Source organism: Prionailurus viverrinus, chromosome B1, assembly GCF_022837055.1.
Source record: "Prionailurus viverrinus isolate Anna chromosome B1, UM_Priviv_1.0, whole genome shotgun sequence".
Classification (NCBI taxonomy): Eukaryota; Metazoa; Chordata; class Mammalia; order Carnivora; family Felidae; genus Prionailurus; species Prionailurus viverrinus.
This window is the reverse complement of record NC_062564.1, coordinates 119,576,197-119,600,770: the sequence shown is the minus strand read 5'-3', so window position 1 is coordinate 119,600,770 and position 24,574 is coordinate 119,576,197. Positions and strand designations below refer to the sequence as shown.

At 38.0% G+C, this 24,574-nt stretch overlaps 1 protein-coding gene across 5 annotated transcripts in view; it reads right to left on the bottom strand.

The window, feature by feature from the left end:
• Positions 1-23,909, bottom strand: part of CENPE (centromere protein E) — an 81,149-nt gene extending 57,240 nt beyond the window's left edge. For all 5 annotated transcript variants that reach the window (XM_047857067.1, XM_047857070.1, XM_047857071.1 and 2 more), the window contains exons 1-15: positions 23,784-23,909; positions 21,921-22,012; positions 19,248-19,337; positions 19,012-19,130; positions 17,728-17,847; positions 17,247-17,328; positions 17,027-17,094; positions 16,889-16,954; positions 12,133-12,184; positions 10,548-10,635; positions 10,067-10,196; positions 8,638-8,757; positions 4,837-4,995; positions 1,121-1,265; positions 128-216 (exon numbers count right to left, since the gene is read on the bottom strand). In XM_047857067.1, coding sequence (XP_047713023.1) covers positions 128-216; positions 1,121-1,265; positions 4,837-4,995; positions 8,638-8,757; positions 10,067-10,196; positions 10,548-10,635; positions 12,133-12,184; positions 16,889-16,954; positions 17,027-17,094; positions 17,247-17,328; positions 17,728-17,847; positions 19,012-19,130; positions 19,248-19,337; positions 21,921-22,012; positions 23,784-23,839 — 1,476 coding nt within the window. In that variant the 5' untranslated portion in view covers positions 23,840-23,909. The remainder of the gene's footprint in view (positions 1-127; positions 217-1,120; positions 1,266-4,836; positions 4,996-8,637; positions 8,758-10,066; positions 10,197-10,547; positions 10,636-12,132; positions 12,185-16,888; positions 16,955-17,026; positions 17,095-17,246; positions 17,329-17,727; positions 17,848-19,011; positions 19,131-19,247; positions 19,338-21,920; positions 22,013-23,783) is intronic.
• Positions 23,910-24,574: the final 665 nt, after the last annotated feature.

Here is a 24,574-nt window from a genome sequence, read left to right as displayed (position 1 = left end):
CGAGTAATTAGAACCAAAACTGTTACCGAAATTAAGTCAGAGCTTATAATGTGCAGCAACAATAGTGAACACCAATAAAAAATGAATTTTAAAAAGAGAGTATGTCTATGAAGTACACTTAAATTACCTGACTTAGTAGCTTTGTTGCTGGATTCCACTCTACCTCTGTTAATGGATCAAGAGTGTTACTGAAAATATCAGACTCTGAAGAGATAGCTATAATAAGGAGGAAAAGATATTTATCCATAAATGTGTTAATAAAATTTCTCAAAAGTCAAAGACTATAAGAAAATCTGATCAGAGGTAATAATAAGATCCAATTAGGTAACATGTGCTCACAATATGAATGCCACGAATATATTAACAACAGATATGATCATTTATAGTATTGTATGAATTAAGATCCCTGGTTGGGGTTAGTAATATAATATAGATCCTTAATAAAATATAGTTACCTACATTATAGGGACAAAATCTGAATTTAAGATTTGATCATTGTAAGTAGGTTTTAAAATGCCCTTTAAAAATACTGATAATGTTGGAGACATTATTTTGAAACATGTCTATGTAATGTCCCCCTTCCAAGATTAAACAAAGTTTAAGGCAGATGTTATATGGATACTAATTTAATTGGATAATGATTAGAACAAAAACCAAACAATAAAAACATGTCTCATGTGTTTCAACTACAGTGCATTATTCTTAAGAGTCTTGAAAAAAATAGAGAATGTTCACTGTCTTAAAATTACTAATTTTTTATCATTATCTCCATCTGTAATCATATCTAAAATTCATACATTTTATTAAATGTGTTTACCACATTAACTGAATTATAAAGAAAGTCTTTCTTTACAGGGATAACTTTTTGTTTTGATTTTGAGTTTTTGATTTTTTTTTTTTTTTTTACTTTAGAGAGAGGGAGTGCAAGTTGGGGAGAGGACAGAGGGAGTGAGATAGAGAATCCTAAGCAAGCGCCATGCTGATTGTGGAGCCTGACATGGGACTCGATCTCACAACCCTGGGATCATGACCTGGGCCGAAATCAAGTCAACCAACTGAGTCACCCAGGTGCCCCTACAAGGATGCTTTTATAATTAAAAGCAGCTGAAAAAGTACTCACATTCATCAATTTCTCCTATCATAGTTATAGCTGCCTTATGTGTTTTTGTTATATTTGCTGACATATTAAATTCATTTAAATAATTTGAGTCCTTCATTTTGTTAATTTTGCCAAGACACCAAGTGACTCTTCGTTTTCTTTTAGCCTAAGGAGAAAGAAATAAAAATTACCTCGCACAGATCTGGGCTCAAACATCATAAAACAAGGGAATTAGTTTTCATTTTTGGAAAGCACTAACTTGGTAGAATTCTTATTAAGCCTATGTAATATCATACTGGGCTTAGGACATCCTGTGAGAACACAAACTTTTACATTTTTATTTATTTTTGGGACAGAGAGAGACAGAGCATAAACGGGGGAGGGGCAGAGAGAGAGGGAGACACAGAATCGGAAACAGGCTCCAGGCTCCGAGCCATCAGCCCAGAGCCTGACGCGGGGCTCGAACTCACGGACCGCGAGATCGTGACCTGGCTGAAGTTGGACGCTTAACCGACTGCGCCACCCAGGCGCCCCATGAACACAAACTTTTAAAATCAGTGTTTAACTCATAAAAAAATTTGATGAAACAAATGTCATGTTTTATTTGAAGGTTTATTTACAAACTTTTCTGGGACTTAATTGAAAGGACTTGGCAGACTCACAACCCTTTAAGTAAGTAATCCAGTGTTCTCTAGAAAGGAAGTTGCTGTTGCCACACCATAGCTACCAAAAGCACGTCTGAGTCTCCAGCTTTAACCGACAAGGACAGACAGTCCATTTGAATTTCCTGCAGTGAATGAATCTCACACACGTGGCCTTCACAATGCCAGTTCTCTTCCAATTCAGTAAAGCTAATGCCTCCACCAGCACTCCTGACCTCATTGTTCCTTTCTCCCTTGAGATCTTGCTCCCTGGGTTATCTGTTCATGTCATCTTTACCAGTTCCCTGCTAGTAGCCTGATAAATGCTCAAGCCTCTTTGTTTACTTTTATTTTATTTTAGTATCTTTTTTTTTGAGAGACAGAGAGAATGAGATTCTTAAGCAGGCTCCACGCTTAGCAGGGAGTCTGACCCAGGGCTCGATCCCACTACTCTGTGATCACAACCTGAGTCAAAATCAAGAATCGAACACTCAACCGATTGAGCCATCCATGTGCCCTATTTGCTTTTGATTTTTTTTTAAAAACAAACTCTTCAGTCCTTACTTCTCTCTATCTACCATTGTATTCTTCCTCATCATCCATCTACTCCTTCCAGGAATACCTCTGTCTCCCAGCTAGCCGTCCTCACCTCTCACTCTGCTTTGCTGGTTTCTCCTCCTCTGCTTGTGTTTTTCCATATTTCAGTTACCATTTTTCTGTGGTCCCTCTGCTAGGTCCAAGTATTGTCTTATTTGATCCTCTCTATAATCCTATTACTGGGATTTATAGATCCTTTTTATAGATCTATAAATGATCCTTTCTTCTGAAGCCAGTCCTCTCTACCGTGTTCATGATCCAATCCCTTGGGGCCATCTTAACCCTCTGTAAAGTGGCTTCCACTCCTACCACATAACTCAAATTGTTTTGTAAATGAGCTTCTTATATCCAAATCCAAAAAGTTTTTGTCTAAATTTATCCTTTATTTATTTTTTTAGTTATTTTAATGTTTATTTTATTTTTGAGAGTGAGAGCGTGAGCAAGGGAGGAGCAGAGAGAGAGAGAGAGAGAGAGAGAGAGAAGGAGAGAGAGAGACAGAGAGAGAGAGAGACAGAATCCAAAGCAGGCTCCAGGCTCTGAGATGTCAGCACAGTGAGCAATGTGGGGCTCGAACTCATGAATTGCGAGACCATGACCTGAGCTGAAGTCGGACTCCTAACCGACTAAGCCACCCAGGCACCCCATGTCTATATTTATCTTAATTAAGTTCTTAGCAGAATGTGACATTGCTAATCACTACCTCTCTGAAATATTTTCTTCTCTTAGAGACCACATTCACCAGATTTACTTAACTCTACAGCTAATCCTGGGCTCCCTTTGGGATTCTTTTGCCTTTATTAAAAAGTTGTCCTTGGGGTCTTTGGCTATTTTCATTTTCAACATGCTCCCAGAACAAGACTATCCATTCCCATGACTTTACTTTGGATCTGCAGTATCTAATGGCCACATTGGTATCTCCAACTCACAAATTTCACTTGGATTTCATATATTTGGATTTTCAACTGCATGACACCTTAAACTGGAGATGGCCCAAATAAAACACTGAGCAGCTGCACTGAGCTTCATCCAGTGTTCTTTAACAACGAATACTGCTACCAGTTACCCAGCAAGCCTAGCAACGTTTGCAAATTATTCTGGATACCTCCCTATCCCTGTCCCTCACATCTAAACAATCATAGAGTCCTGTTGAGTCTACCTCTCACACAGCTTTCCAATTTATCCACATCTTTGGCATCTCCAGAGTCACAGTCCTTGTATAGTCCTAACCAATCTGATGCACACAAGCAGACACACCTTTCTAAAATACAGTTCTGTGTTACATGTAAGGTTTTTCCTTATCCTTAGCATAACACAATGTTCAAATCCTTCCCTATGGTTTAGAATTCCCCTGCCACCAAAACATTCTAAGTCCAAGAAATATATTATGTTGTTTTCACAACTCCGAGCTTTTGTACATGTAGATCTCTTCGTAAAATATTCTCTCTTATACCTTCCATTGGACTATTTTCTTCTCATCAGTCTGTCAACAAATAGCTCTTCGAATGTCTTCTTTATACCAACTGTGGTGACTTGAGCATAATGTCTATTAATAATTACCTTAATTAAGAGCATACATATATTGAGGATTTGCCCTGTAGAAAGTGTAGTGTTAGGCACAGTCTATATATTATTTAACTTAATTCTCACAGCATTCCTATGAGGTGGAGATCTAGATATCTCACAAATAAGAAAATGCAACAAAGTGTATTTAAGAAATTACCTAAGGTAAAGAGTTAGGAACTGACAGCATCAGGATTCAAATCCAGGCAGTCAAGCTCCAGAGGCCATCCTTTTAACCATGATACCATTATAGCCAAAACATACTTACTTGACAAAAAAAAAACCCCTAACTCTACCAAAAACAAAAAGTACACATACTGGAAACCAGAATTTTGATCACTATGTTGATTTGTATTCTAGATCAATCATCCTGAGATTGATATTCTTTTTCTTTAAAGAGAAAATATTCCCATATACCCTAGACACCTGTGGTTCCCAATCACTTGATCAACTTCATCAGAATTTCTTAAGAAGCATATTGAATATAGATTCCTGGTCAATATTCCAGACTTCTTGTGCATTTTTTTTTTTTTTAATTTTACAGAGAGAGCAAGCGTGATGGGGGAAGAGGGGCAGAGGAAGAAAGAGAGAAAATCATAATCATTCATACTCAGCATGGAGCCTGACATGGGGCTCAATCCCATGACCTTGGGATCATGATCTAGGCTGAAATCAAGAGTTGGATGATCAACTGAGCCACCCAGGTGCCCCTATTCTAGATTTCTTGAATTAGGATCTCTACATGTAGGATCAGAGATCAGTATTTTTAATGAACCTTTTAGGTTTTGCTGACACATAGGCAAACACACAAAATGTTCTGGGTTTCCTGAATACACTGTAACAAAGGATAAGAAATGTATAACTATATTATAAACCTATAGGAATACCCATCCTAGTCTCTATATACTAAGTCTGAGTTGTCATTCCTTTAAATTTTACCTTTAATTCCTGTTGTGATGTGAGGGAGGAAGAAGTCACCAGCATCCGCGTTAAGTTCTGAATTTTCTCAATCTGTACTTTTTGAAGCAAATCTTTTTCTTCCAAAAGTTGGGCTAATTGGTCTTTTTCCATTGCCTGGGCTCGAGTCTCTAAAGAAACCTATAGACATAATATTAAGTTATATTAATAATAAACATAGCTAGATTTTCAAGCCTTGAAAGTAGCTTGAAAGAACAGAATATTAAATTTGTATGTGAACTATGAAAATTTACATTTTACCGAAAGAAAATATATCTTACCTATAGAATACTAATACTCAGTTGCCACAAAGAGTAATTTTTCTAACTTATAATAAAGTAAAATAAACATTTCTTCCCATGTGACTATTCTATGCCATATAGATTATAACAAGGCTGTTAAAGCAATCCTATTAATTGCCTAAAAATTAGGCAGAGAAGTCATAACAGCAGAGACTTGAATACCTACAGCAAAGGAACAGATGTTCTCATAAGACTTCCATTTGATATTTTAGCTCATTATTAAAAAGATAACTAAAATATAAGATTTTTACAAAATATGGGACCACAATGGTTAAAATAAACAAATTACAATGACAAATGATTATGCTATCTTATTAGATTGTTATCTTACAGTCAGAAGAAGAATTCAAGATAATGTGAACATACAAAAGACACTTTTAAGTAATTATACATGGTCTCTCTTTTTTAACCTAACTCCCTATGCATTTGTGACAATTTAGAAAGACTATCTCTACTTGGCCCATCTGAACATCTCAAATTTTGCCTTTTGGAAATGAAAAACAATCTAAAATAATTTCAAGAAATCAAATTTTTCAGTTTATATTAAATTGAAAAATTTTTATGAGCTGATTTCTTCTTACTTGAAAGCTATTTTATTTTATTTTATTTTATTTTATTTTTTATTTAAAAAAATTTTTTTTTCAACGTTTATTTATTTTTGGGACAGAGAGAGACAGAGCATGAACAGGGGAGGGGCAGAGAGAGAGGGAGACACAGAATCGGAAACAGGCTCCAGGCTCTGAGCCATCAGCCCAGAGCCTGACGCGGGGCTCGAACTCACGGACCGCGAGATCGTGACCTGGCTGAAGTCGGACGCTTAACCGACTGTGCCACCCAGGCGCCCCTTGAAAGCTATTTTAAAATTAGGTTGTAAAAGGTATAAAGAACTTAACAAACTCAACACCCAAAAACCAAATAATCCAGTGAAGAAATGGGCAAAAAACATGAATAGACACTTTTCCAAAGAACACATTCAGATGGCTAAGAGACACATGAAAAGATGCTCAACATCACTTATCATCAAGGAAATACAAATCAAAACTACAATCAGAGATCACCTCACACCTGTCAGATTGGTTAAAATTAACTCAGGAAACAACAAATGTTGGTGAGGATGCAGAGAAAGGGGAATACTTTTGCACTGCTGATGGGAATGCAAACTAGTGTAGCCATTATGGAAAATAATATGGAGGTTCCTCAAAAAATTAAAAATACAGCTACCTTACAGCCCAGCAGTTGCACTACTAGGAATTTATCCAAAGGATACAGGTGTGCTGTTTCCAACGGGCACATGCACCCCAATGTTTACAGCAGCATATAAATCTTTTTCTTAAATTTAAGAAACAAAACAGATGAACATAGGGGAGGGAAGAAAGTAAGATAAAAACAGAGAGGAAGGCAAGCCATAAAAGACTCTTAAATACAGAGAACAAATTGAGGGTTGAGGAGGGGTTGTGGGTGGGGGTTAATGGGTAATGGGCATTAAGGAGGGCTCTTGTTGAGCACTGTGTGATATATGTAAGTGATGAATCACTATAGTCTACTCCTGAAACCATTATTACACTATATGTTAACTAACTTGGATTCAACTAAAATTGAAAATCCAAAAAGAGTCTCCTGTAAAAAAAAATAAAGTTGAATCATGTTTGCATAAAAAAACAAAACAAAACAAAACAAAACAATACACCCCCGCACTGTGAAAGTCACTGTTCAGAAAATGAAGAAACAAGCCACAGACTGGGAGACAATATTTGCAAAACACATATTTGGTAAGAAATTAGTATCCAAAAAACACTAAGAACTTTTAAACCCAACAATAAGAAAATAATCCAATTTAAAAATAGGCAACAGATCTGAACAGACATCTCACCATAGATGACATATAGATGGTAAATAAACACATGAAAAGACAATGTCATATGTCACTAGGGAATTGCAAATTAAAACAACAACGAGATACCCACTACACACTTATTAGAATGGCTAAAATCCAAAACACGGATGATACCAGATGCTGAACAATGTGGAGCAACAGGAACTCTTATTTATTGTTGGTGGGAATGCAACCACTTTGGAAGACAGTTTGGCAGTTTCTTATTTGTAAAAAAAAAATTTAATGTTTATTTATTTTTAAGAGGGAGGGAAGGAGGGAGGGAGGGGGATGGAGAGAAGGAGAGAGAGAGAGAGAGAGAGAGAGAGAGAGAGAGAGAGAGAGAGAATATGTGAGTGGGGGAGGGGCAGAGAGAGAGAGAGAGACAGACGGAATCTGAAGCAGGCTCCAGGCTCTGAGCTGTCAGCACAGAGCCGGACGTGGGGCTGGAACTAGGGAGTGGTGAGATTGTGACCTGAGTCGAAGTCGAATGCTTAATTGACTGAGCCACCCAGGGGCCCCCAGTCTCTTATAAAACTAAACACACTTATCATTTTATACTCACTAGGATGGCTATTATATAAAAAAAGTAAAATAAATAACAAATATTGGTGAAAGTGTGGAGAAATTCGAAACTTCATGCAATGTGTTGGTTGTGCAAAATGGTACAGCTTCTGTGGAAAAGTATGGTTGTTCCTCAAAATGTTAAACATAGAATTACCATCTGACACAGCAATTCTATAACTAGGTATGTGTGCAAAAGAACTGACAAGAGGTACTGAAATAGATACTTGTACACCAGTGTTCACAGCAGCATTATTCATAATAGCCAAAAGGTAGAATTAACCCACCTGTCCATGAACAGGTGAATGGATGAACAAAATGTGTTATATCCAGACAATGGATAAAAAAAGACTGAAGTTCTAATACACAGTATGACTTGGATTAACTTTGAAAGCCTTTTGCTAAGTGAAATAAGCTAGACACAAAAGGGCAAATACTGCATGATTCCACTTGCCAGAGGTATCTAGAATAGGTAAACTCATAGTGACATAAATGAGAGTAGAGGTTACCAGGGGCTGGAGGGACGGGGGAGAAATAGGAAGTAATTATTTAATGGGCACAGAGTTTCTGTTTGGGACAATGAAGAAGTTTGGGAAATAGTGGCAGTGATTATATCAGTACAGTGTTAATGTACCTAATACCACTGAATTTTACACTTAAAAAATGGTAAAATTTTATGTTTCTATTTTAGCACCATAAAAAATTATGACACAGCCCCCCCTCCCCAAAAAAAAAATTAGGTTGTAGACCTCAGCTATTGAGGAGTTAAGAATCTCTGGGTATTTGGGCAGCTCTTAGTTGTAAATCTGCCCCTATTCTTTTTTTCTTTTAATTTTTATTTATTTCTTTTGAGAGAGAGAGTACAGGAGCAGGGGAGGGACAGAGAGAGGGAGAGAATCCCAAGCAGGCTCTGTGCTGCCAGCATGGAGCCCGACACAGTGCTCGATTCCATGAATCATGAGATCATGACCTGAGCTGAAATCCAGAGTTGGACGTTCAACCGACTGAGCCACCCAGGCGCCCCTAAATCTGTCGGTTCATACATACCTCCTCTAACTGTTTTTTAAGATCCATTATTTCTTTTCTGTATCTTTTCAGGAGAGCTTCATCACTTGATACCTCATTAACATAAGGAGTATTCTTCATATATTTGGCAGTGCTGGCAAACTGGGGAAAATACAAGAGTGTTAAGTGTTCAACATCAAAAAAATTAATTAATAATATTTAGGTTTCTTGTAATTACGTTTTATAAAGAAAGATCAATCCTCTTTCCAGGTGGCTTAATACTTTTGAACACAGAGAGTATTCTCTATCCTTGTAACTTACCCTGGCTGCTAGTCTTCAGAAGAGACAGGGAAATATCTTGAAGACATATGCCAACAGAGAACCTACAAATACTGGCTTACTAGAATCCCACCCACCTCTCAAAGTCAAGAGCAAATGCTCCCTCTACTCTGAAGCTTTGCTTCCAGTGTAAAGTACCTCTCCTTCCTCTGAACTCTATTCCATTTATTAATAGTTAATTAATCCAAGCCAATCGTGTTGGAAGACAGGTCTTATCTTCCTTATAGTACTTTAAGATTTTTTTTTTAATGTTTACTTATTTTTGAAAGAGAGAGAGACAGAGTATGAGCAAGGGAGGCGCAGAGAGAGATGGAGACACAGAATCCAAAGCAGGCTCCAGGCTCTGAGCTGTCAGCACAGAGTCCGATGCATGGCTCGAACTCACGATCTGTGAGATTGTGACCTGAGCCGAAGTCAGACACAACTGGCTGAACCACCCAGGTGCCCCTTCCCTATATGACTATAAATTGTGAAGTCAGGGACTGTACTTTCTTTGTTTCTTTCATACTACCTTGAGCCAGTGCTCAATAGCTATTTAAAACAATTTTTCTTAGAGTGTATCAGAAGTAACTTTAAGTGGTTCCATGAAGGTGACCATTAAATAACATTGAATCCTTGACTGAGACGGCTATTCTATTGACATTTCTCATTTTTCCTTTTTTTTTTTTTTTTTAACAGAAAATGTAAGCCTTAGGCTCAGAGCAAAGGCAATCAACAATGAGCTAGCAGGAATTTAAGAGTTATTTTATTATAAACACACACACATATATGTGTTTCTTGGGGTACCTATTTGTTGAAAGTGATACTAGTTTTTCATTCATGGGATTGAGATAAGGTTTCCTTCTACAATAAATAAAGTAGAAAAAGTGATTTTCTTAAAGAGAAATGTATCAGTATAATAGTGTTGGATACAGCAAAACTGTGGAGGTGGGATATGAATAATTGAAATTTGGGAAAATTAAGGAATACTATTTAGTAGACAGTATACCAATTTTATCGTAATAGATATAGTATGTCATTAAAAAAAAAAAACCCTAATGTTAGTGGGTAATTTTTTCTTTTTAAAGATGATTCCCCACTCCCACAACACCCCCGCCCTGGCCTGAATACTGAAAAAAAAAATCAAACTTACCTGTAGAGTAGTAAGGGTTTCATCAAAAGACACTGGAGTAATTGTGCAGATAATACGTGTTTTTGCATTTCCTCCCAAAGAATTCTGGAGAATTCGTGTTAATTTACTGTCTCGGTAATTTATGAAACCACTTAGTGAGAAAGGAGTTTGGGGAAAAAAAAAAAAACCAGTAAGAATTTTTATTTAACAAAAGTGGTTGGTTTTTAATGCAGAACCTTAAATTAGCTACAATTTAAAAATTAATTCATTATAGGTTACATGAGGCAGATCAAAACTACTCAGTAAAAAATATTTAAAATAGAAAGCAAATTTAGGAAGTTGTAGTCATATATTTAAGAAGCTAAGCATGCTCACAGAATCGCAAAAGCTTTTGAACATATTGAAGAAATCAGTACATTTGAGTGTCACTGAAGTATTAAAATTCTCAACCTAATGAAAAATGTAAGCATTAATAGGTAAATGTACAATGGAATAAACTTACCCAACTTGTCCATCGCTAAGTTTCTTGATCACTTGTCCCAAAATAAATAAACTGCGATTTATATTACAGCCTTCCTTGAGTCGCACACCTGCATTTATTAAGCAAACATAAAAATGAAAACTAACCTCTGTATTAGATGATTAACTCATTTATCAATAAATTGCAAGAGAAACTAGAAATTAAAGGGTTAGATGATAAAGTCTGTGCTTTGGATTAGATCTGAGTCCACCTTTAATACCACTGGTTGAGCTCTTTCCCTGTTCCTCCTACCTAGTAAGTGAATCAGAAAGGTCATCACCTCAGAGAAAGAGCAAAAAGAAAATGATGGCTAAGAAAAAAAATCAGAGGGAAGTAAAGTTCATTTCCCCCAAGAGCCTAATTCCCCAGTTCAAATCTATTTTTTTCCAAACCTCCAAACATAGGCAACTATAGACTTACAACCAAATTAATTCCTATTAGGTGCACAACAAAGTTCTTACTTTTAAACTAATATGCTCTCATGAGTCATATACCCCCCCAAAAAAGTACACTGAAAAAGCTCTTTCTCCTATGCTCCATTCAACCAGTTCCTGTCCCCCTACCAGAAAATCACTTTTCTTAGTTGACTCTTGTAGAAATTTTTAGAAATTCAAGTTCATATATGTTTATTTCTTTTTTACACAAAGAGTAGCACACTGTATATGCTAATTTGCGCTTTGTTTTTTTTTCACTTGGCAATATATCCTATCAGTAAACACTGGTGTTTTTATCTTTTATAGCATAAAATTCCATTATATGGACGTATTGAAATTTATTTCCTCAGCACCCTGTTGAGGGTCATGTACGTTTTCAATATACCACATATATAAAAGGTACTACAACAAATAGTTTTGAACAGCTGTTATTTTACAGATGCATTTTTCAGCTATTGCTCTAACAAGCCAGCTAAAACAACAAGCATTTATTTCTTGTTTACAGATTGGAGGATCCACTGGTTTGGTGAATAGAGACCATGCTCAGAGGAGTGTCTCTGTGTCAGGCTGTAGGAAATAAACATAGAAAGGTTTGACATCTTCATGATCTTGAAACTTCCCATCTAAGTATGCTTTTCCATTTGTTTAAGTATTTGATTACATCCTTTAGGTCTGTTTTAAAGTTTTCTTTATTTTGGTCTTGTGTAATTTGTGTTGAGTTTTTTTCCTAGATATAAGATCTTTTAAGTCATTATTGTAAATGGAGTCTTTTTGTACACTAAATATTCTAACTGGTTGTTGTTTGTATTAGGAGTTATTAATATCGTATATTAATTTTGTACCTGACTACCTTCCTGAATTTCCTTACTAATTATGAAAATTTAGATGGTTTTCATGGTACTTTCAGCTTTGTAGCTATACAATCCTACCAACTGCATAGTTTTAGCTTTTTAATTGATGCTATAGTAGCCCCAAATAGATAATTTGCTAGATATGGAAGCTGCTTTTTACATTAAAGAGTCTTGTCACAAACTTACTATCTTTATTAGCTTCTAAAATGCAAGGTAGCACTTCTTTGTTCTGTAAAAGAACAAGATAACACTTAGGCCAAAACATTTACGAGTTTCCATTACCTTCAGCGCCTGTTTGAGCAGCTCTTTCACTGCCTGCAAGATCAACCAAATTCTGTAAGATAGATGAAAATAAAACTTTAGGAAGGGTAACTTGAAATAAAATCCCAATGACTGAAGGAACAATTTTAACACATGGTTTATCAGCATACCCCATCTGTATGCTGGTCTCTCGCTCCACCGGTTAGGTCCTTACCATTTTTGGGTCAAACTGATGTGTATACTTTGTTCCTGCCTTATAATATAGCCTCCATAATGTTGTCAGAATAGATTCTCTATTTACTACACAAAGTTCAAAACCTTACCATGGTGAATATAATTCTTTACAATCTGGCACTTGTGTTCCTCCAGCTTTAAATCCACACATTACTCGCTCTGAATTCTAGCTGACCTACTCACTATGCCCTAAATGCTTCATGTACTTCTATGCTTCCAAGAGCTATCTTTTGCCATTCCCCTTGTTTAGTTAGTTCTAATTTTCTAGACTATCCTTATTCTTTACTCAGGACCAAAGACAACTGTTACCTTCTTAGTGAAACTTTGCCATCTTTATCCTTCCTCTCCCACACCTTGATCTGCTCTTTCAATTGTGTACCCAAGGGTCTTTATTTATTTATTTATTTATTTATTAAAAAAAAATTTTTTTTTTCAACGTTTATTTATTTTTGGGACAGAGAGAGACAGAGCATGAACGGGTGAGGGGCAGAGAGAGAGGGAGACACAGAATTGGAAACAGGCTCCAGGCTCTGAGCCATCAGCCCAGAGCCTGACGCGGGGCTGGAACTCACGGACCGCGAGATCTTGACCTGGCTGAAGTCGGACGCTTAACCGACTGCGCCCCCCAGGCGCCCCCTCCAAGGGTCTTTAAAGATACAACTTACTCTTCAGCACTTACTGTGTTGAGCTAGTCATTTGTGTCTCTGCCTACACTGTAGCATCTTTAAAAGCATGGGCCTCTCCTTCATTTCACAAATATTGTTGACAACAAGTGACTGCCTGTCATGCTCCAGGCAGTTTGTTAGGTACTAGGGATATGGCAGTGAATCAGACATGTAAGTTCTCTGCTCTCATTGAGCTTTTATTCTACATGGGGCAGGCTGGGGAGAGGGGAAAGTTGGTGAGAAACAAGAAAAAGATAAGAAATGCATCATGGCAGATAATTTTTTGTTGTTTTATTTATTTATTTTGAGAGAGAGTGAGAGAGGGACAGAGAGGATCCCAAGCAGGCTCTGTGCTGTCAGTACAGAGCCCGAAGTAGGGCTTGAACTCACGAACTGTGAGATTATGACCTGAGTTGAGATCAAGAGTTGGATGCTCAAGGGACTGAGCCACCCAGGTGCCTCATTAGAGATAATTTAAATAGAGTGCTGGAAGGGGAAAGAGGAAGGTACAGAATTGGTTCTTTGGACTTGATGGCAGGGAAGTCCTCCCATTAAGCTAGAATCTGGAAAGACAGAGAAGAGGGGCCCAGCCATGCAAAGCCTAAGGGAGCCATACTCCAGATAGAAAGAACAGCTAGTATACCCAGTCACAAAGCAGAAATAAGCTTGGTGTGTTCAAAAAATAGGAAGGACAACAGAGTTGGTGAAGTGGAGTTGGGACAAGACTGGGTCAGAGAAGTGGGTAGGGGTCAGATGGAATGGGGCATGGTAAGCAAGAGCAAGAACTGTGGATTTTCTAAATGTGATGGGAAACGGTTTAAGCAAGAGAGTGACAGACATTTTGGCAGAGAAGGGTGAAAAGGGTGGGTGGGGAAGGACTGGAGAGAGGCAAGAGTGGCAGCAGGGAGCCCATTAGGCTCGTGTAGGAATCTGAGCAAGAGGTGAATGGCGGCTTGGACTAGTAAGGTAGCATGGGAAACAGTAAGTGATGGAGGGATGTGTTCCTTATTCTTCTAATCTCAGAGCCTGGTACTATGCTCAGAACATGATGCAGTCTCAGCAAATATTCTCAATGCATTAAAACAAAGTCAGAGACTTTCACGGATGGGCAGTAATTATGCACTCCTGCTTTAATTATGTCCTATCTCAGACACTACTTTCTCTAAAATACTCAGTCTAATCTTTCTGGTGTAGCATCTACTACAGAAGACCTAGATAAATAATAAAGGGGCAAAGTAGTGATGAAGGCAGCATGAATTGAGGAATAAAACTGGGAACAAATATTGGTGTTCAAAGACACCAAGAGGCACCAATCTATCTGAGAGAGGGCTCACGTGGAGTAGAGGGAAATCAAATCAGGTTGGTTGAGAGTGGCCAGAATTTGCCAAAGGATGCAACATAACAAAAGCAGTACTTAGTAACATTAGAAATCTGCCAGCAGACCACAGAAAGGAAGACCAGAGTCATAGAGGCCAGGTCAGGAGATGAGGACCTAAATGAATGTGATGCCCATGGGAATGTTGAATAAGAAATGCTGATGAATGGACACAAAAAGGGGAAGGCTGAAAAAGATGAGTCGGAACTGACTCAGGTCTAACCTAGGTGACCAGGATAATGTTGGTACTACTGGAAAAAAGGAATATTCACTATGATAGAAAGAAATTAATTTTGTTTTAGACACACTGAAGTTTGAAGTAACAGTGAGACACACAATTATAATCATCTTTATAAAGACATGAATTAGAGCTCAGAGACTCTAGATAAAATACTTGACTGTCATCAATACAGAAACGATAACAGAATGTCTGAGGGCAGACGCAGGAAGCAAGAAAGGCGACAGCAGAACACTCCTATGTTTTAGACAGTAGAGTAGGAGAAAGAATTCCCACAAAGGGAACAGAGAAGAAGCAGAGCCAAAAGGACCTGGATATTATGAACCAGAAAGATCAGAAGACGCTAAAAAACCAAAACAGAACAAAACAAAACAAAACAGAGCCAGAAAATGATCTTTTGAGGAAGACTTCTTTCCAAGAAGATACTTACAATAAGTAGAAAGGCTGAAGGGTTGGACCAGATGGTATCTATATTTTTTTTTAATTTTTTTTTAACATTTTATTTATTTTTGAGACAGATACAGAGCACGAACAGGGGAGGGTCAGAGAGAGGGAGACACAGAATCTGAAACAGGCTCCAGGCTCCGAGCTGTCAGCACAGAGCCCGACGCGGGGCTCGAACTCACGGACTGAGAGATCATGACCTGAGCCAAAGTCGGCCGCTTAACCGACTGAGCCACCCAGGGGCCCCAGATGGTATCTATATTCCCTAGATGATAGAGTGTCAAAGTATATAAAAAAAGTCATCAACTTGATTACTGAACATGTCGAGAGTATTAAAGAAATTATTAATAGTTAAAATTGTAGTGAAATATCACAGATTGGGTTTAGAAAACAAAACAGAAGTTAGGTTTTGTGTTTTATTGTTAAATTAAAGCAAGACCGGGGCGCCTGGGTGGCGCAGTCGGTTAAGCGTCCGACTTCAGCCAGGTCACGATCTCGCGGTCCGTGAGTTCGAGCCCCACGTCGGGCTCTGGGATGGCTCAGAGCCTGTAGCCTGTTTCCGATTCTGTGTCTCCCTCTCTCTCTGCCCCTCCCCCGTTCATGCTCTGTCTCTCTCTGTCCCAAAAATAAATAAACGTTGAAAAAAAAAATTTAAAAAAAAAAATAAAAAAAAAAAATAAATTAAAGCAAGACCATCTACTAAAATAAATTTTATATTGGTACGGTAAAATAACTGAGGTGAACAAGAATTAGAATTTATTAAGACTCTGATTTTTCAAATCTGTAAGTGAATAATTAGAGATTTTTTATTTTTTTTTCCCTGAAGTTTTCAAGAATAATCTTAAATCATATCCTACATGAAGCTAAGAAATTTAGACCCTGAAGACAGAAATAAAGCAATATTGGGAAGGAACAGGAAGCAAGCACAAAAAAAAGAGAACTTCTTCAGTGCAACAAGAAGGAAATGGTGGCTTACTTATGTAGAAAAAAGAAATGTTTACATCATGTTTATATTCACTATTCAGCAAACAAGTACTCAATATAAACTACGTATACTGTGTTGGGGCTATCAAGATGAATAAATGTCTTTCTTCCCTTCAAGGGATTTACAGTCGTAAACACAATGTTTATAATATAAAACACTTCCTGGGGCGCCTGGGTGGCTCAGTTGGTTAAGTGGCCGACTTCGGCTCAGGTCATGATCTCGCGGTCCGTGGGTTTGAGCCCCGCGTCGGGCTCTGTGCTGACAGCTCGGAGCCTGGAGCCTGTTTCAGATTCTGTGTCTCCCTCTCTCTCTGACCCTCCCCCGTTCATGCTCTGTCTCAAAAATAAATAAACGTTTAAAAAATAAAAAATTAAAAAAAAACACATTTCCTTATTTTATTTAAGAATGAACTTGAATAATGTGATTTACTTTTTAACCATCCCAGTTAGGTTTTTGTTGATCTCACGAGTCTCAATTCTTTTGGCTGAGACAAAACAACAGCAACAACAATACCAAATCGCCCCCACCCCCGTTTCAAGAATATACTCTTAAATGTGTACGGAAAATCTCTTCCCCAAGAACTCTGGTTAGGAAAAGTGCTTCACTCTAAATTTTAGGAGACAACAGCAATAACATAACAGGAAGAAAGACCCTCTGAATTCGTCCGATGTTTCAGCTTGTAATCTTATGTTTATAGATGAGACTAAACTACCAATTTATAGGTGTTTTTGCCTGTTTAGTTCAGTTAACAGTTCTTATGAAACCAAACATCCAGCAGCCAAATTAAATTATGGTTTGGTCCATGTGGGACGGTATCATGGTCCATCAATACTCACCAAATGGGACACCTTGACGGATCCATCACAATTGGAAGGTTCCCCTTTCTCTCTACTTTCCAAAATCTAGACAGAAAAGACAACTTGTAAAAAATCAGTGCATTTCTAATTGGAAAGGCCAAACAGAGAGTTACCTACCATCCTAAAAATGGTATGAGAACGACTGCTTCTTTGATTCATTTTTGTAATTCCATAATGTCTGTTCTCTGTGAAAAGGGAGTCATATTTCAGGTGTGTATATTAAAATCAAAGAAAAATATTGACTTTTTTTAGAGTGAAAAGTGTGATTTAAAGCCTAAATACATTCAACTGAATAGTTTTTACAAGTGTTTTGGAAAAATACAGTATAAAGTCTTACTCTCTCCTTTTGTGATCCACTTCAAAGCCATTTCTGATGTATAAACAACTTCTTCTGTGAGATCAGCCACATATACATTCCTCTGAAACAAGGTTAAGAATAGAGAAGTCACGAAAAAGTTGCATCTCACAAGAAGGTGTGAGCTAGTATAGAATTCACATGCAGAAGTTACAAATGGAAAATGGATGAAAATAACAAGTAAACTATGATATATACAATTTATTTCTGTACCAAATTCGAACCTGATACTTCCATTTTGCTCTTTTTTAGGAGGCACTTATACCAAAATATCACGGCTGTCAGTGTTTAAAAACGATACATGTTGCTCATATGCTATCTCTATAAACACTTAAGAAACAAAAAAATAAACCATACAAATAGGAGACAGTTTAAAAAATACAGAAATTGAAGGTAAATATTCAAGAACATGAATCCCAATAAGCAAGACTATTTTTAGAACCACACTAGCTCTGTTACTCACGTTGAAGTCTTCCCGAATTATTAAAGGCTTCATTTTTTGAGTGTCACAGAGTAAGTCTGTAATGGTTTCATTGTATATCTCCATGTAAGACACGCGTAAGAGAAATTCTCTGTCAGGAAACTAGCAGAAAAAAATATGTAAAACATCAGAGGTCAGCCATTTATGAAAACCTAATACTGAATACTTATGTGATAATATTAAATATTAAAACATTTTGAGAAATTATCTTTGTAAAGCAAACAACAAACAAAACCTCATGTCGTTTTATATCCACAATAAACACAAAAATATAAAAACATGTTTCAGTAATAATGGAAAGTATAGTATCAAAGAATTAGAAGAGGAGAGTGCCTGGTCCAACTCTCTGAACTCAAAATAAAACCTACCAATGGATGTTCAAGTAAGAACATTAAAAATCATTAAAATAGTAATGAAAAAACAAACCTAAAACCAGCTCTTAAGTAACTAGGTTGCTTATTCTGGCCTTCTGCTTTCCTTGTCTTTTTTCTACATGTACTTTTCTTTTTTTTTTTTTTAATTAAAAAAATTTTTTTTAACATCTATTTATTTTTGAGAGAAAGCACGAGCAGGGGAGGGGCAGAGAGTGAGAGGAAGACAGAATCTGAAGCAGGCTCCAGGCTCTGAGCTGTCAGCACAGAGCCAGATGCAGGGGTAGAACCCACCAACCATGAGATCATGACCTGAGGCAAACTTGGACGCTTAACTGACTGAGCCACCCAGGCACCCCTCTCTGTTCCTTTATAAGCACTGGTAGCAGGGAGCCTGGGTGGCTCACTCGGTGGGCATCTGACTCTTGATTTCGGCTCACAGTTCATGAGATCGAGCTCCTTGTCAGGCTCTGTCCTAACAGTGTGGAGCCTGCTTGGGATTCTCTCTCTTTCTTTGCTCCTACCCTCTCTTGAGCACATTCATTCCCTGTCTCAAAATAAATAAATAAACATTAAAAAAAAAAATCACTGGTAGTTACACAAAGACAACGAGGAGCTAACCATTCTGGTAAGATTTTCCTGTTCCTCAACACCCACTTTTTGGTGTGATTATTACTGTTTCAGGATTCAAGGAAAAGAATGAAAGAACTTTAAGCTCTACATAGTAAGTTTGTGGGGAAAAAAATGAATCTGTTATGCCTTCTTTACCCATGGCTAATTAAGAGATAACTGTAAATCTACTTCCTTTCATCATTATAAGAAAATATATTAAGGTTTTCATCCTACTATTACTACTTTTCCCTTTATGTACCAGAAATTTACCTAAGTTATTTACCTTTTTAATTTTTTGGAAAATGTCATGAATTGCCCTGGGTATTACTCCCAAATAATCCTCTGAACCCATCATGGTATATGTTTTTCCTGAAGCAGTCTGCCCATAGGCAAATATGGTACCTGTAAAACCAAAACACACACACACATGCAAAGATTAAAAATGAATCTGTAAGATGTGAAACTATCAATACTTGAACAGAGAACCAATACCAAAATATTTCTACAATGAATACAAACCATTGTAGCCTTGTATGGCAGAATCTATGATTGGTACTGCTATTTCTTCATACACATTTTTAGTAGTTTCATTACTATGAAAGACGCGATCTAAAAAGAAAAAAACACATATACAGAAGTTAAATCAAACAAACCAACTTTGTTTTCATTCTCAGTAGTTGTCCAAAGAAATAAAATGGTCAGGATATGATAAGATAAAATATTTAAGACACAATATTCTCTTCACCTTATTGGTCCTCTGAAAAAATATTTCTCTATAAGGTAAGATGTGTTGGTCCTCACACAGAAAAAATACAAGTCAGACTTCTCAGCTATTCTATGTGCTTTTAAGAGTCAGCAGGGCACAGTGGCTGAATACAGGGTTATCGAATCAGACTCTGCAAATCTGGTTCCACCATTTATAAGCTGTGTGACTTTGGGCAAGGTGGTTGATGCCTTTGTGCCTCAATTACCCAATCTGTAAAATGGATATGAATTCTCTTCCTCATAGAATTATTGTGAACCTAGAGTCAATACTTAGGAAATATGAACTATTACTACTGAGAAATTTTAAGGTTTATAACATATTTAGCAAGAAGACCTAGCTCAAACTAAAATAAGAAATGCACACATATGGAAGAAGAGACCTAACAAAGCTGAAATGTTACAAGGAATGACCAGTTGGCTGGCTGCTAAAGGAGGCTGGGTTTAGAGTACATTTGTACTGATGAATTCACTAGTCTAGGATGTGGTTCTCTGCTAATTTTGTTAGCATAATTAGCACATTAAAAATGGACTACTCTTTCAATGGTAGCCTCATATTAAAAAACTCACAAGAAATGCATTTCTAAATCAGGAGGGAAATGCATCCACATGCAATGAGAAATTCAGTGATCACATGGTTTGCATCACGACAACACATTTGCCCTGTTGGCAGAGCTCTATGGAAAATCAAAGTGCCATCTGAAGGCTGCTTAGGGGTTATGATATCAGAGCAAGGACAGATGGCAGGATAATTCAAATCTTAATGCCATTTGCTTTAGATAAGTGGATAAGTCCAAATCCACGATGGGCATACATGGCTACAGAGAACCCATAGATCATGAGTCTGAATGCTTGTGCATCCCTCTCTCTTGGTTTTATAATCTCTGGCATTTATTGTACTACCTTTTTAAAAATTATGTTAATACTCTAAAACAAGTCCTTTACCAGAAATTGTTTTCTCTTCTTTACATCTTTGCTCCAAAACCTTTTATGATGGCTTTCTAGCTTAATGCTAGTTCAACATCCTAACCATTCTTACTCCCAGAGTTGTTGAGAGGGCCTCACTGTTGCCCTGAGGTGCCTAAATGACAGCATGCTAGTGAGTCTGACTCTTCCATTTGCTAGCTGTGTGACTCTAGGCTTATTTCAGTTACTCTGAAATGGAAAGGCACCTACTGTATAGTACCTACCACATAAGCTTGTTATGAGGATTAAATGAGTTAATAAATATGACATGCTGAAAACTGTATCTGGCACAGTGTCAGCAGTAGACCCATATTAAATCAATATACAAATCAGCTGAGTCAACGTTCAGGGCCTCCATGACCTTCTGCCCCAGTGTCAGTGGTACCATTTTAGAAACCTAGACTAGTTATGTCCCACTATAAATCTCACAAAGCTTATGCTGTCACAAATGTGATTACTTGGGGCGCCTGGGTGGCGCAGTCGGTTAGGCGTCCGACTTCAGCCAGGTCACGATCTTGCGGTCTGTGAGTTCGAGCCCCGCGTCAGGCTCTGGGCTGATGGCTCGGAGCCTGGAGCCTGTTTCCGATTCTGTGTCTCCCTCTCTCTCTGCCCCTCCCCCGTTCATGCTCTGTCTCTCTGTCCCAAAAATAAATAAAAACGTTGAAAAAAATTAAAAAAAACAAAAAAAAAAAACAAATGTGATTACTTGTTTAAAGCCTCTCTCTCATCATATGAGAAGTTCCACAAAAGCAGGGGTAGGTCTTTGCTGTATTTTAGCAGACAAAGAAGGAATATCTTCACTACTTATTCTTTAAAGAATTTTCTTAAAAATAATTATGGAAAGTATATACTAAAATCAAAGATCTTAAAGATGACTTGATACCAAGCAACATATTTTAGGCTTATGGGGTTTTAGGCCACAAATACACTAATGAATAAGAGGAAAAAATGTTAGTTTCAACCTTGAGGCACTATGACTATAACTGCATTTTTAAAAATATAATTTATTGTCAAATTGCCTAACATATAGTGTGCTCTTGGTTTTGGGGTAGATTCCCGTGGTTCATTGCTTACATACAACACCCAGTGCTCATCCCAACAAGTGCCCTCCTCAATGCCCATCACCCATTTTCCCTTCCCCCATCAAGCCTCAGTTTGTTCTCTGTATTTAAGAGTCTCTTATGGTTTGCCTCCCTCCCTCTCTGTAACTATTTTTTTCACTTTCCATTCCCCCATGGTCTTCTGTTAAGTTTCTGAGGTTCCACACATAACTGCATTTTAAATAGCAATTTATTATCTTATTTATCATACATGATGGATGAACAATTTTTGAGTTTTTACTAATGCAGTTTACAGAAGGCCTCGTCTGATCTTTAATGACAAATCCAGTATTATGGATAAGCCTTTTGTAGTCCTAATAGGAAAAGGATAATATATTAACTTTTGATGCTATTATAAACTTACCAAAATTGAAGGATTTACTGCCATCAACTTGATAAATAGCATTATTGTCAGTTTTCCAGTAAATTTGGGTATCTCCTCCAAGAGCTTCTTCTCTGAAAGAATAAAAACACTGCATTTTAGTAAAACTGGTCATGGAATTCATGTCATATGACAGATAATTTAAAAGATTCTGTCTTCTGAAAAATATTTTATTTTAGTTAATAAATAAATTTATTTATTTTTAAATGTTTATTTATTTTTGAGAGGGAGAGACAGAGTGTAAGCAGGGGATGGGTGGAGAGAGAAGGAGACAGAATCCCAAGCAGGCTCCAGGCTCTGAGCTGTCACAAAGCCTGACATGAGCCCCAAACTCACCAACTGTAAGATCATGACCTGATCTGGAGTCCGACGCTTATCTGAGTGAGCCACCCAGGTGCTTCTTCTGAAGAATATTTTAAAAGATAGTATTGGGGAACCTGGGTGGGTCAGTCAGTTAAGTGTCGGACCTTTGGTTTCGGCTCAGGCCATGGTCTCATGTTTTGTGAGTTTGAGCCCCATGTTAGGCTCTGGGCTGTTGGTATGGAGCCTGCCTGGGATTCTTTCTCTTTCCCTCTGTCTCTGCTCCTCCTGCTCTCTCTCTCTTTTTCAAAATAAGTAAACTTAAAAAAAATAGTAGTATTGACTTATACTATATATGAGAAACATGGAAAATCTGCCTTTGAGGAGCCAAGACTTTTAAGTGGGCCAAGACTTTTAACTCCTGCCTTCTCATGGGAGTTTCCTGGTGAAGTTCTTCATTTCTACCCTCCTACCTAGTACTGGTTGCTGAAAAGATACATTCAAAATGCAACTCTGATTATGTCACTCTTGCCCACAACTTTTAAAAAACATCTGAAATTCTTAACATGGCATACTAGATCTGGAACATGTTTATTTCTCTCTTCAACGTCATCTGGCTCTAAGTTCCTATACATGCCTAACTGCATATCAATTCTGACTGCATATCAGTCCCTTTCAAAAATAAGAGATTAAATATTGTGATTGTAACATAATGGTCTTCTAATGCATTAAGTAATGAGATATTTAAAAACAGGAAATTCCTCATTTATTAACACCTAGTGATATTTAACAAATATTTCTCAAACACAAAATATGTTAGTATTCTGGAGTGAGGGCCACAGATCAGAGAGAAGCAAAGACTTCATTTCCACCCCCCCCCCCCTTCTTTTCTTCTCTGTAGCATGACTCCTGTAACATTATGTCAACTTAACATTCTGTATTTTTTACTTTATTTTCTGTCTGCCCACTAGAATGTAGATCCACAGGGGCAAGGATGGTAGTGTCTATGTAGTAGAGTACACTGTACTAAAAAAAAAAAATCAGTATTGATAAATATCAGCCATTCAACGTTCTGAATGTTGAATTCAGTCATTGACTGAAGTCTTGAGTGCCTTTGAATACAATGCAACAAGACAGACTAGTCCTTGCTCTCAAGAAGTACACAGTAATAAGGGAGAGGGAGTTAAGTGCAAAATGACAGATGAGTACAAATAAAAACCTTTCCGATACGACTTCCTTTAAGGTATGGGGTGGGGTGGGGTGGGGTGGGGAAACGCATACGGGGAGAGGCAGTGCAGGGCTGGCGTTGAGGTCTTTAACGTTGGCGAGCCTGAGTTAACATCTAAAAGACTCCTACAGCTGGAAATTGTCTTCTAGATCTTCCGATCCTTCCTCTTGGCCACTACCAGATAAGGACACCGTGGCACAAAGCGGGTAAGAGGCCGAGATACCAGGCAGCAGGAAGGAGCAGCGAGGACTCAGTCTGGGGCTCAGGCCCGCGCCAGAGGCCGCAGCTGGGACCCGGTCTCGGTCTGGCCCACCTACCTGCTGTTGAGCGGCCGGACCCGCACGCACACCGCGACAGCCCCTTCCTCCGCCATCCTGCCAGGCTAGATCCCAGGGAACTGGCACAGTTGTTCAGCGTCCCTTCTTCTGAGAGCACCGGCCGCCCCGCCTTTAAGTTTAAAATTTCCCAAACTCCGCGTCTGATTGAGCCGCGGCCTCGTGACGTCATGGGTTGTTCCACTGCGCTCGGCGCGGGGGGCGCGAGGCCGGCGGCGCGTCCACGGATAAAAGGTGGAGGGGGGAATAAAGGATCTGGAAGAGAGTAGGGTTAGGGAGTCACAGAGAGGAGATGGGGGAAGCAGGCGGCGAGCGGCTGTTTTGGCTGCAGCGGAGAGCACTATTATCTGCTAAAAGTCACTGAAATGCAGGCAGCTGTTTACAAACCTCACCCCTAAAGAGTTTGCCGTGTGTAGGAAAATAAGGCAGATTTTTTTTTTTTTTCACAAAGAGGTAAGACCTTTAAATCCACCAACAGAATTAAGAATCTCCTAACAGCTTTTTAAAATTAAAAACACCCTAAAAGACAAGAACTGAAAGTCACTTCGCTGCCCCGAAACGTAAGAATCTTATTGTGCTCTTTAGAAACTCTGAGTTTTACGTTTTACATTTTCCTTTTTCTTTAAACTCCTATTTCCAATGGCTGTGAGTTCCTAAGAGGAGCTGTTTTGGAAAGAGAATTATTGAACACTGGAAAAACTCTTTGAGTAATACGGTGAACATTTATTAGCAAGAGTGGGAAAATAATTCTAAATAATTCTTTCCTGGAAATA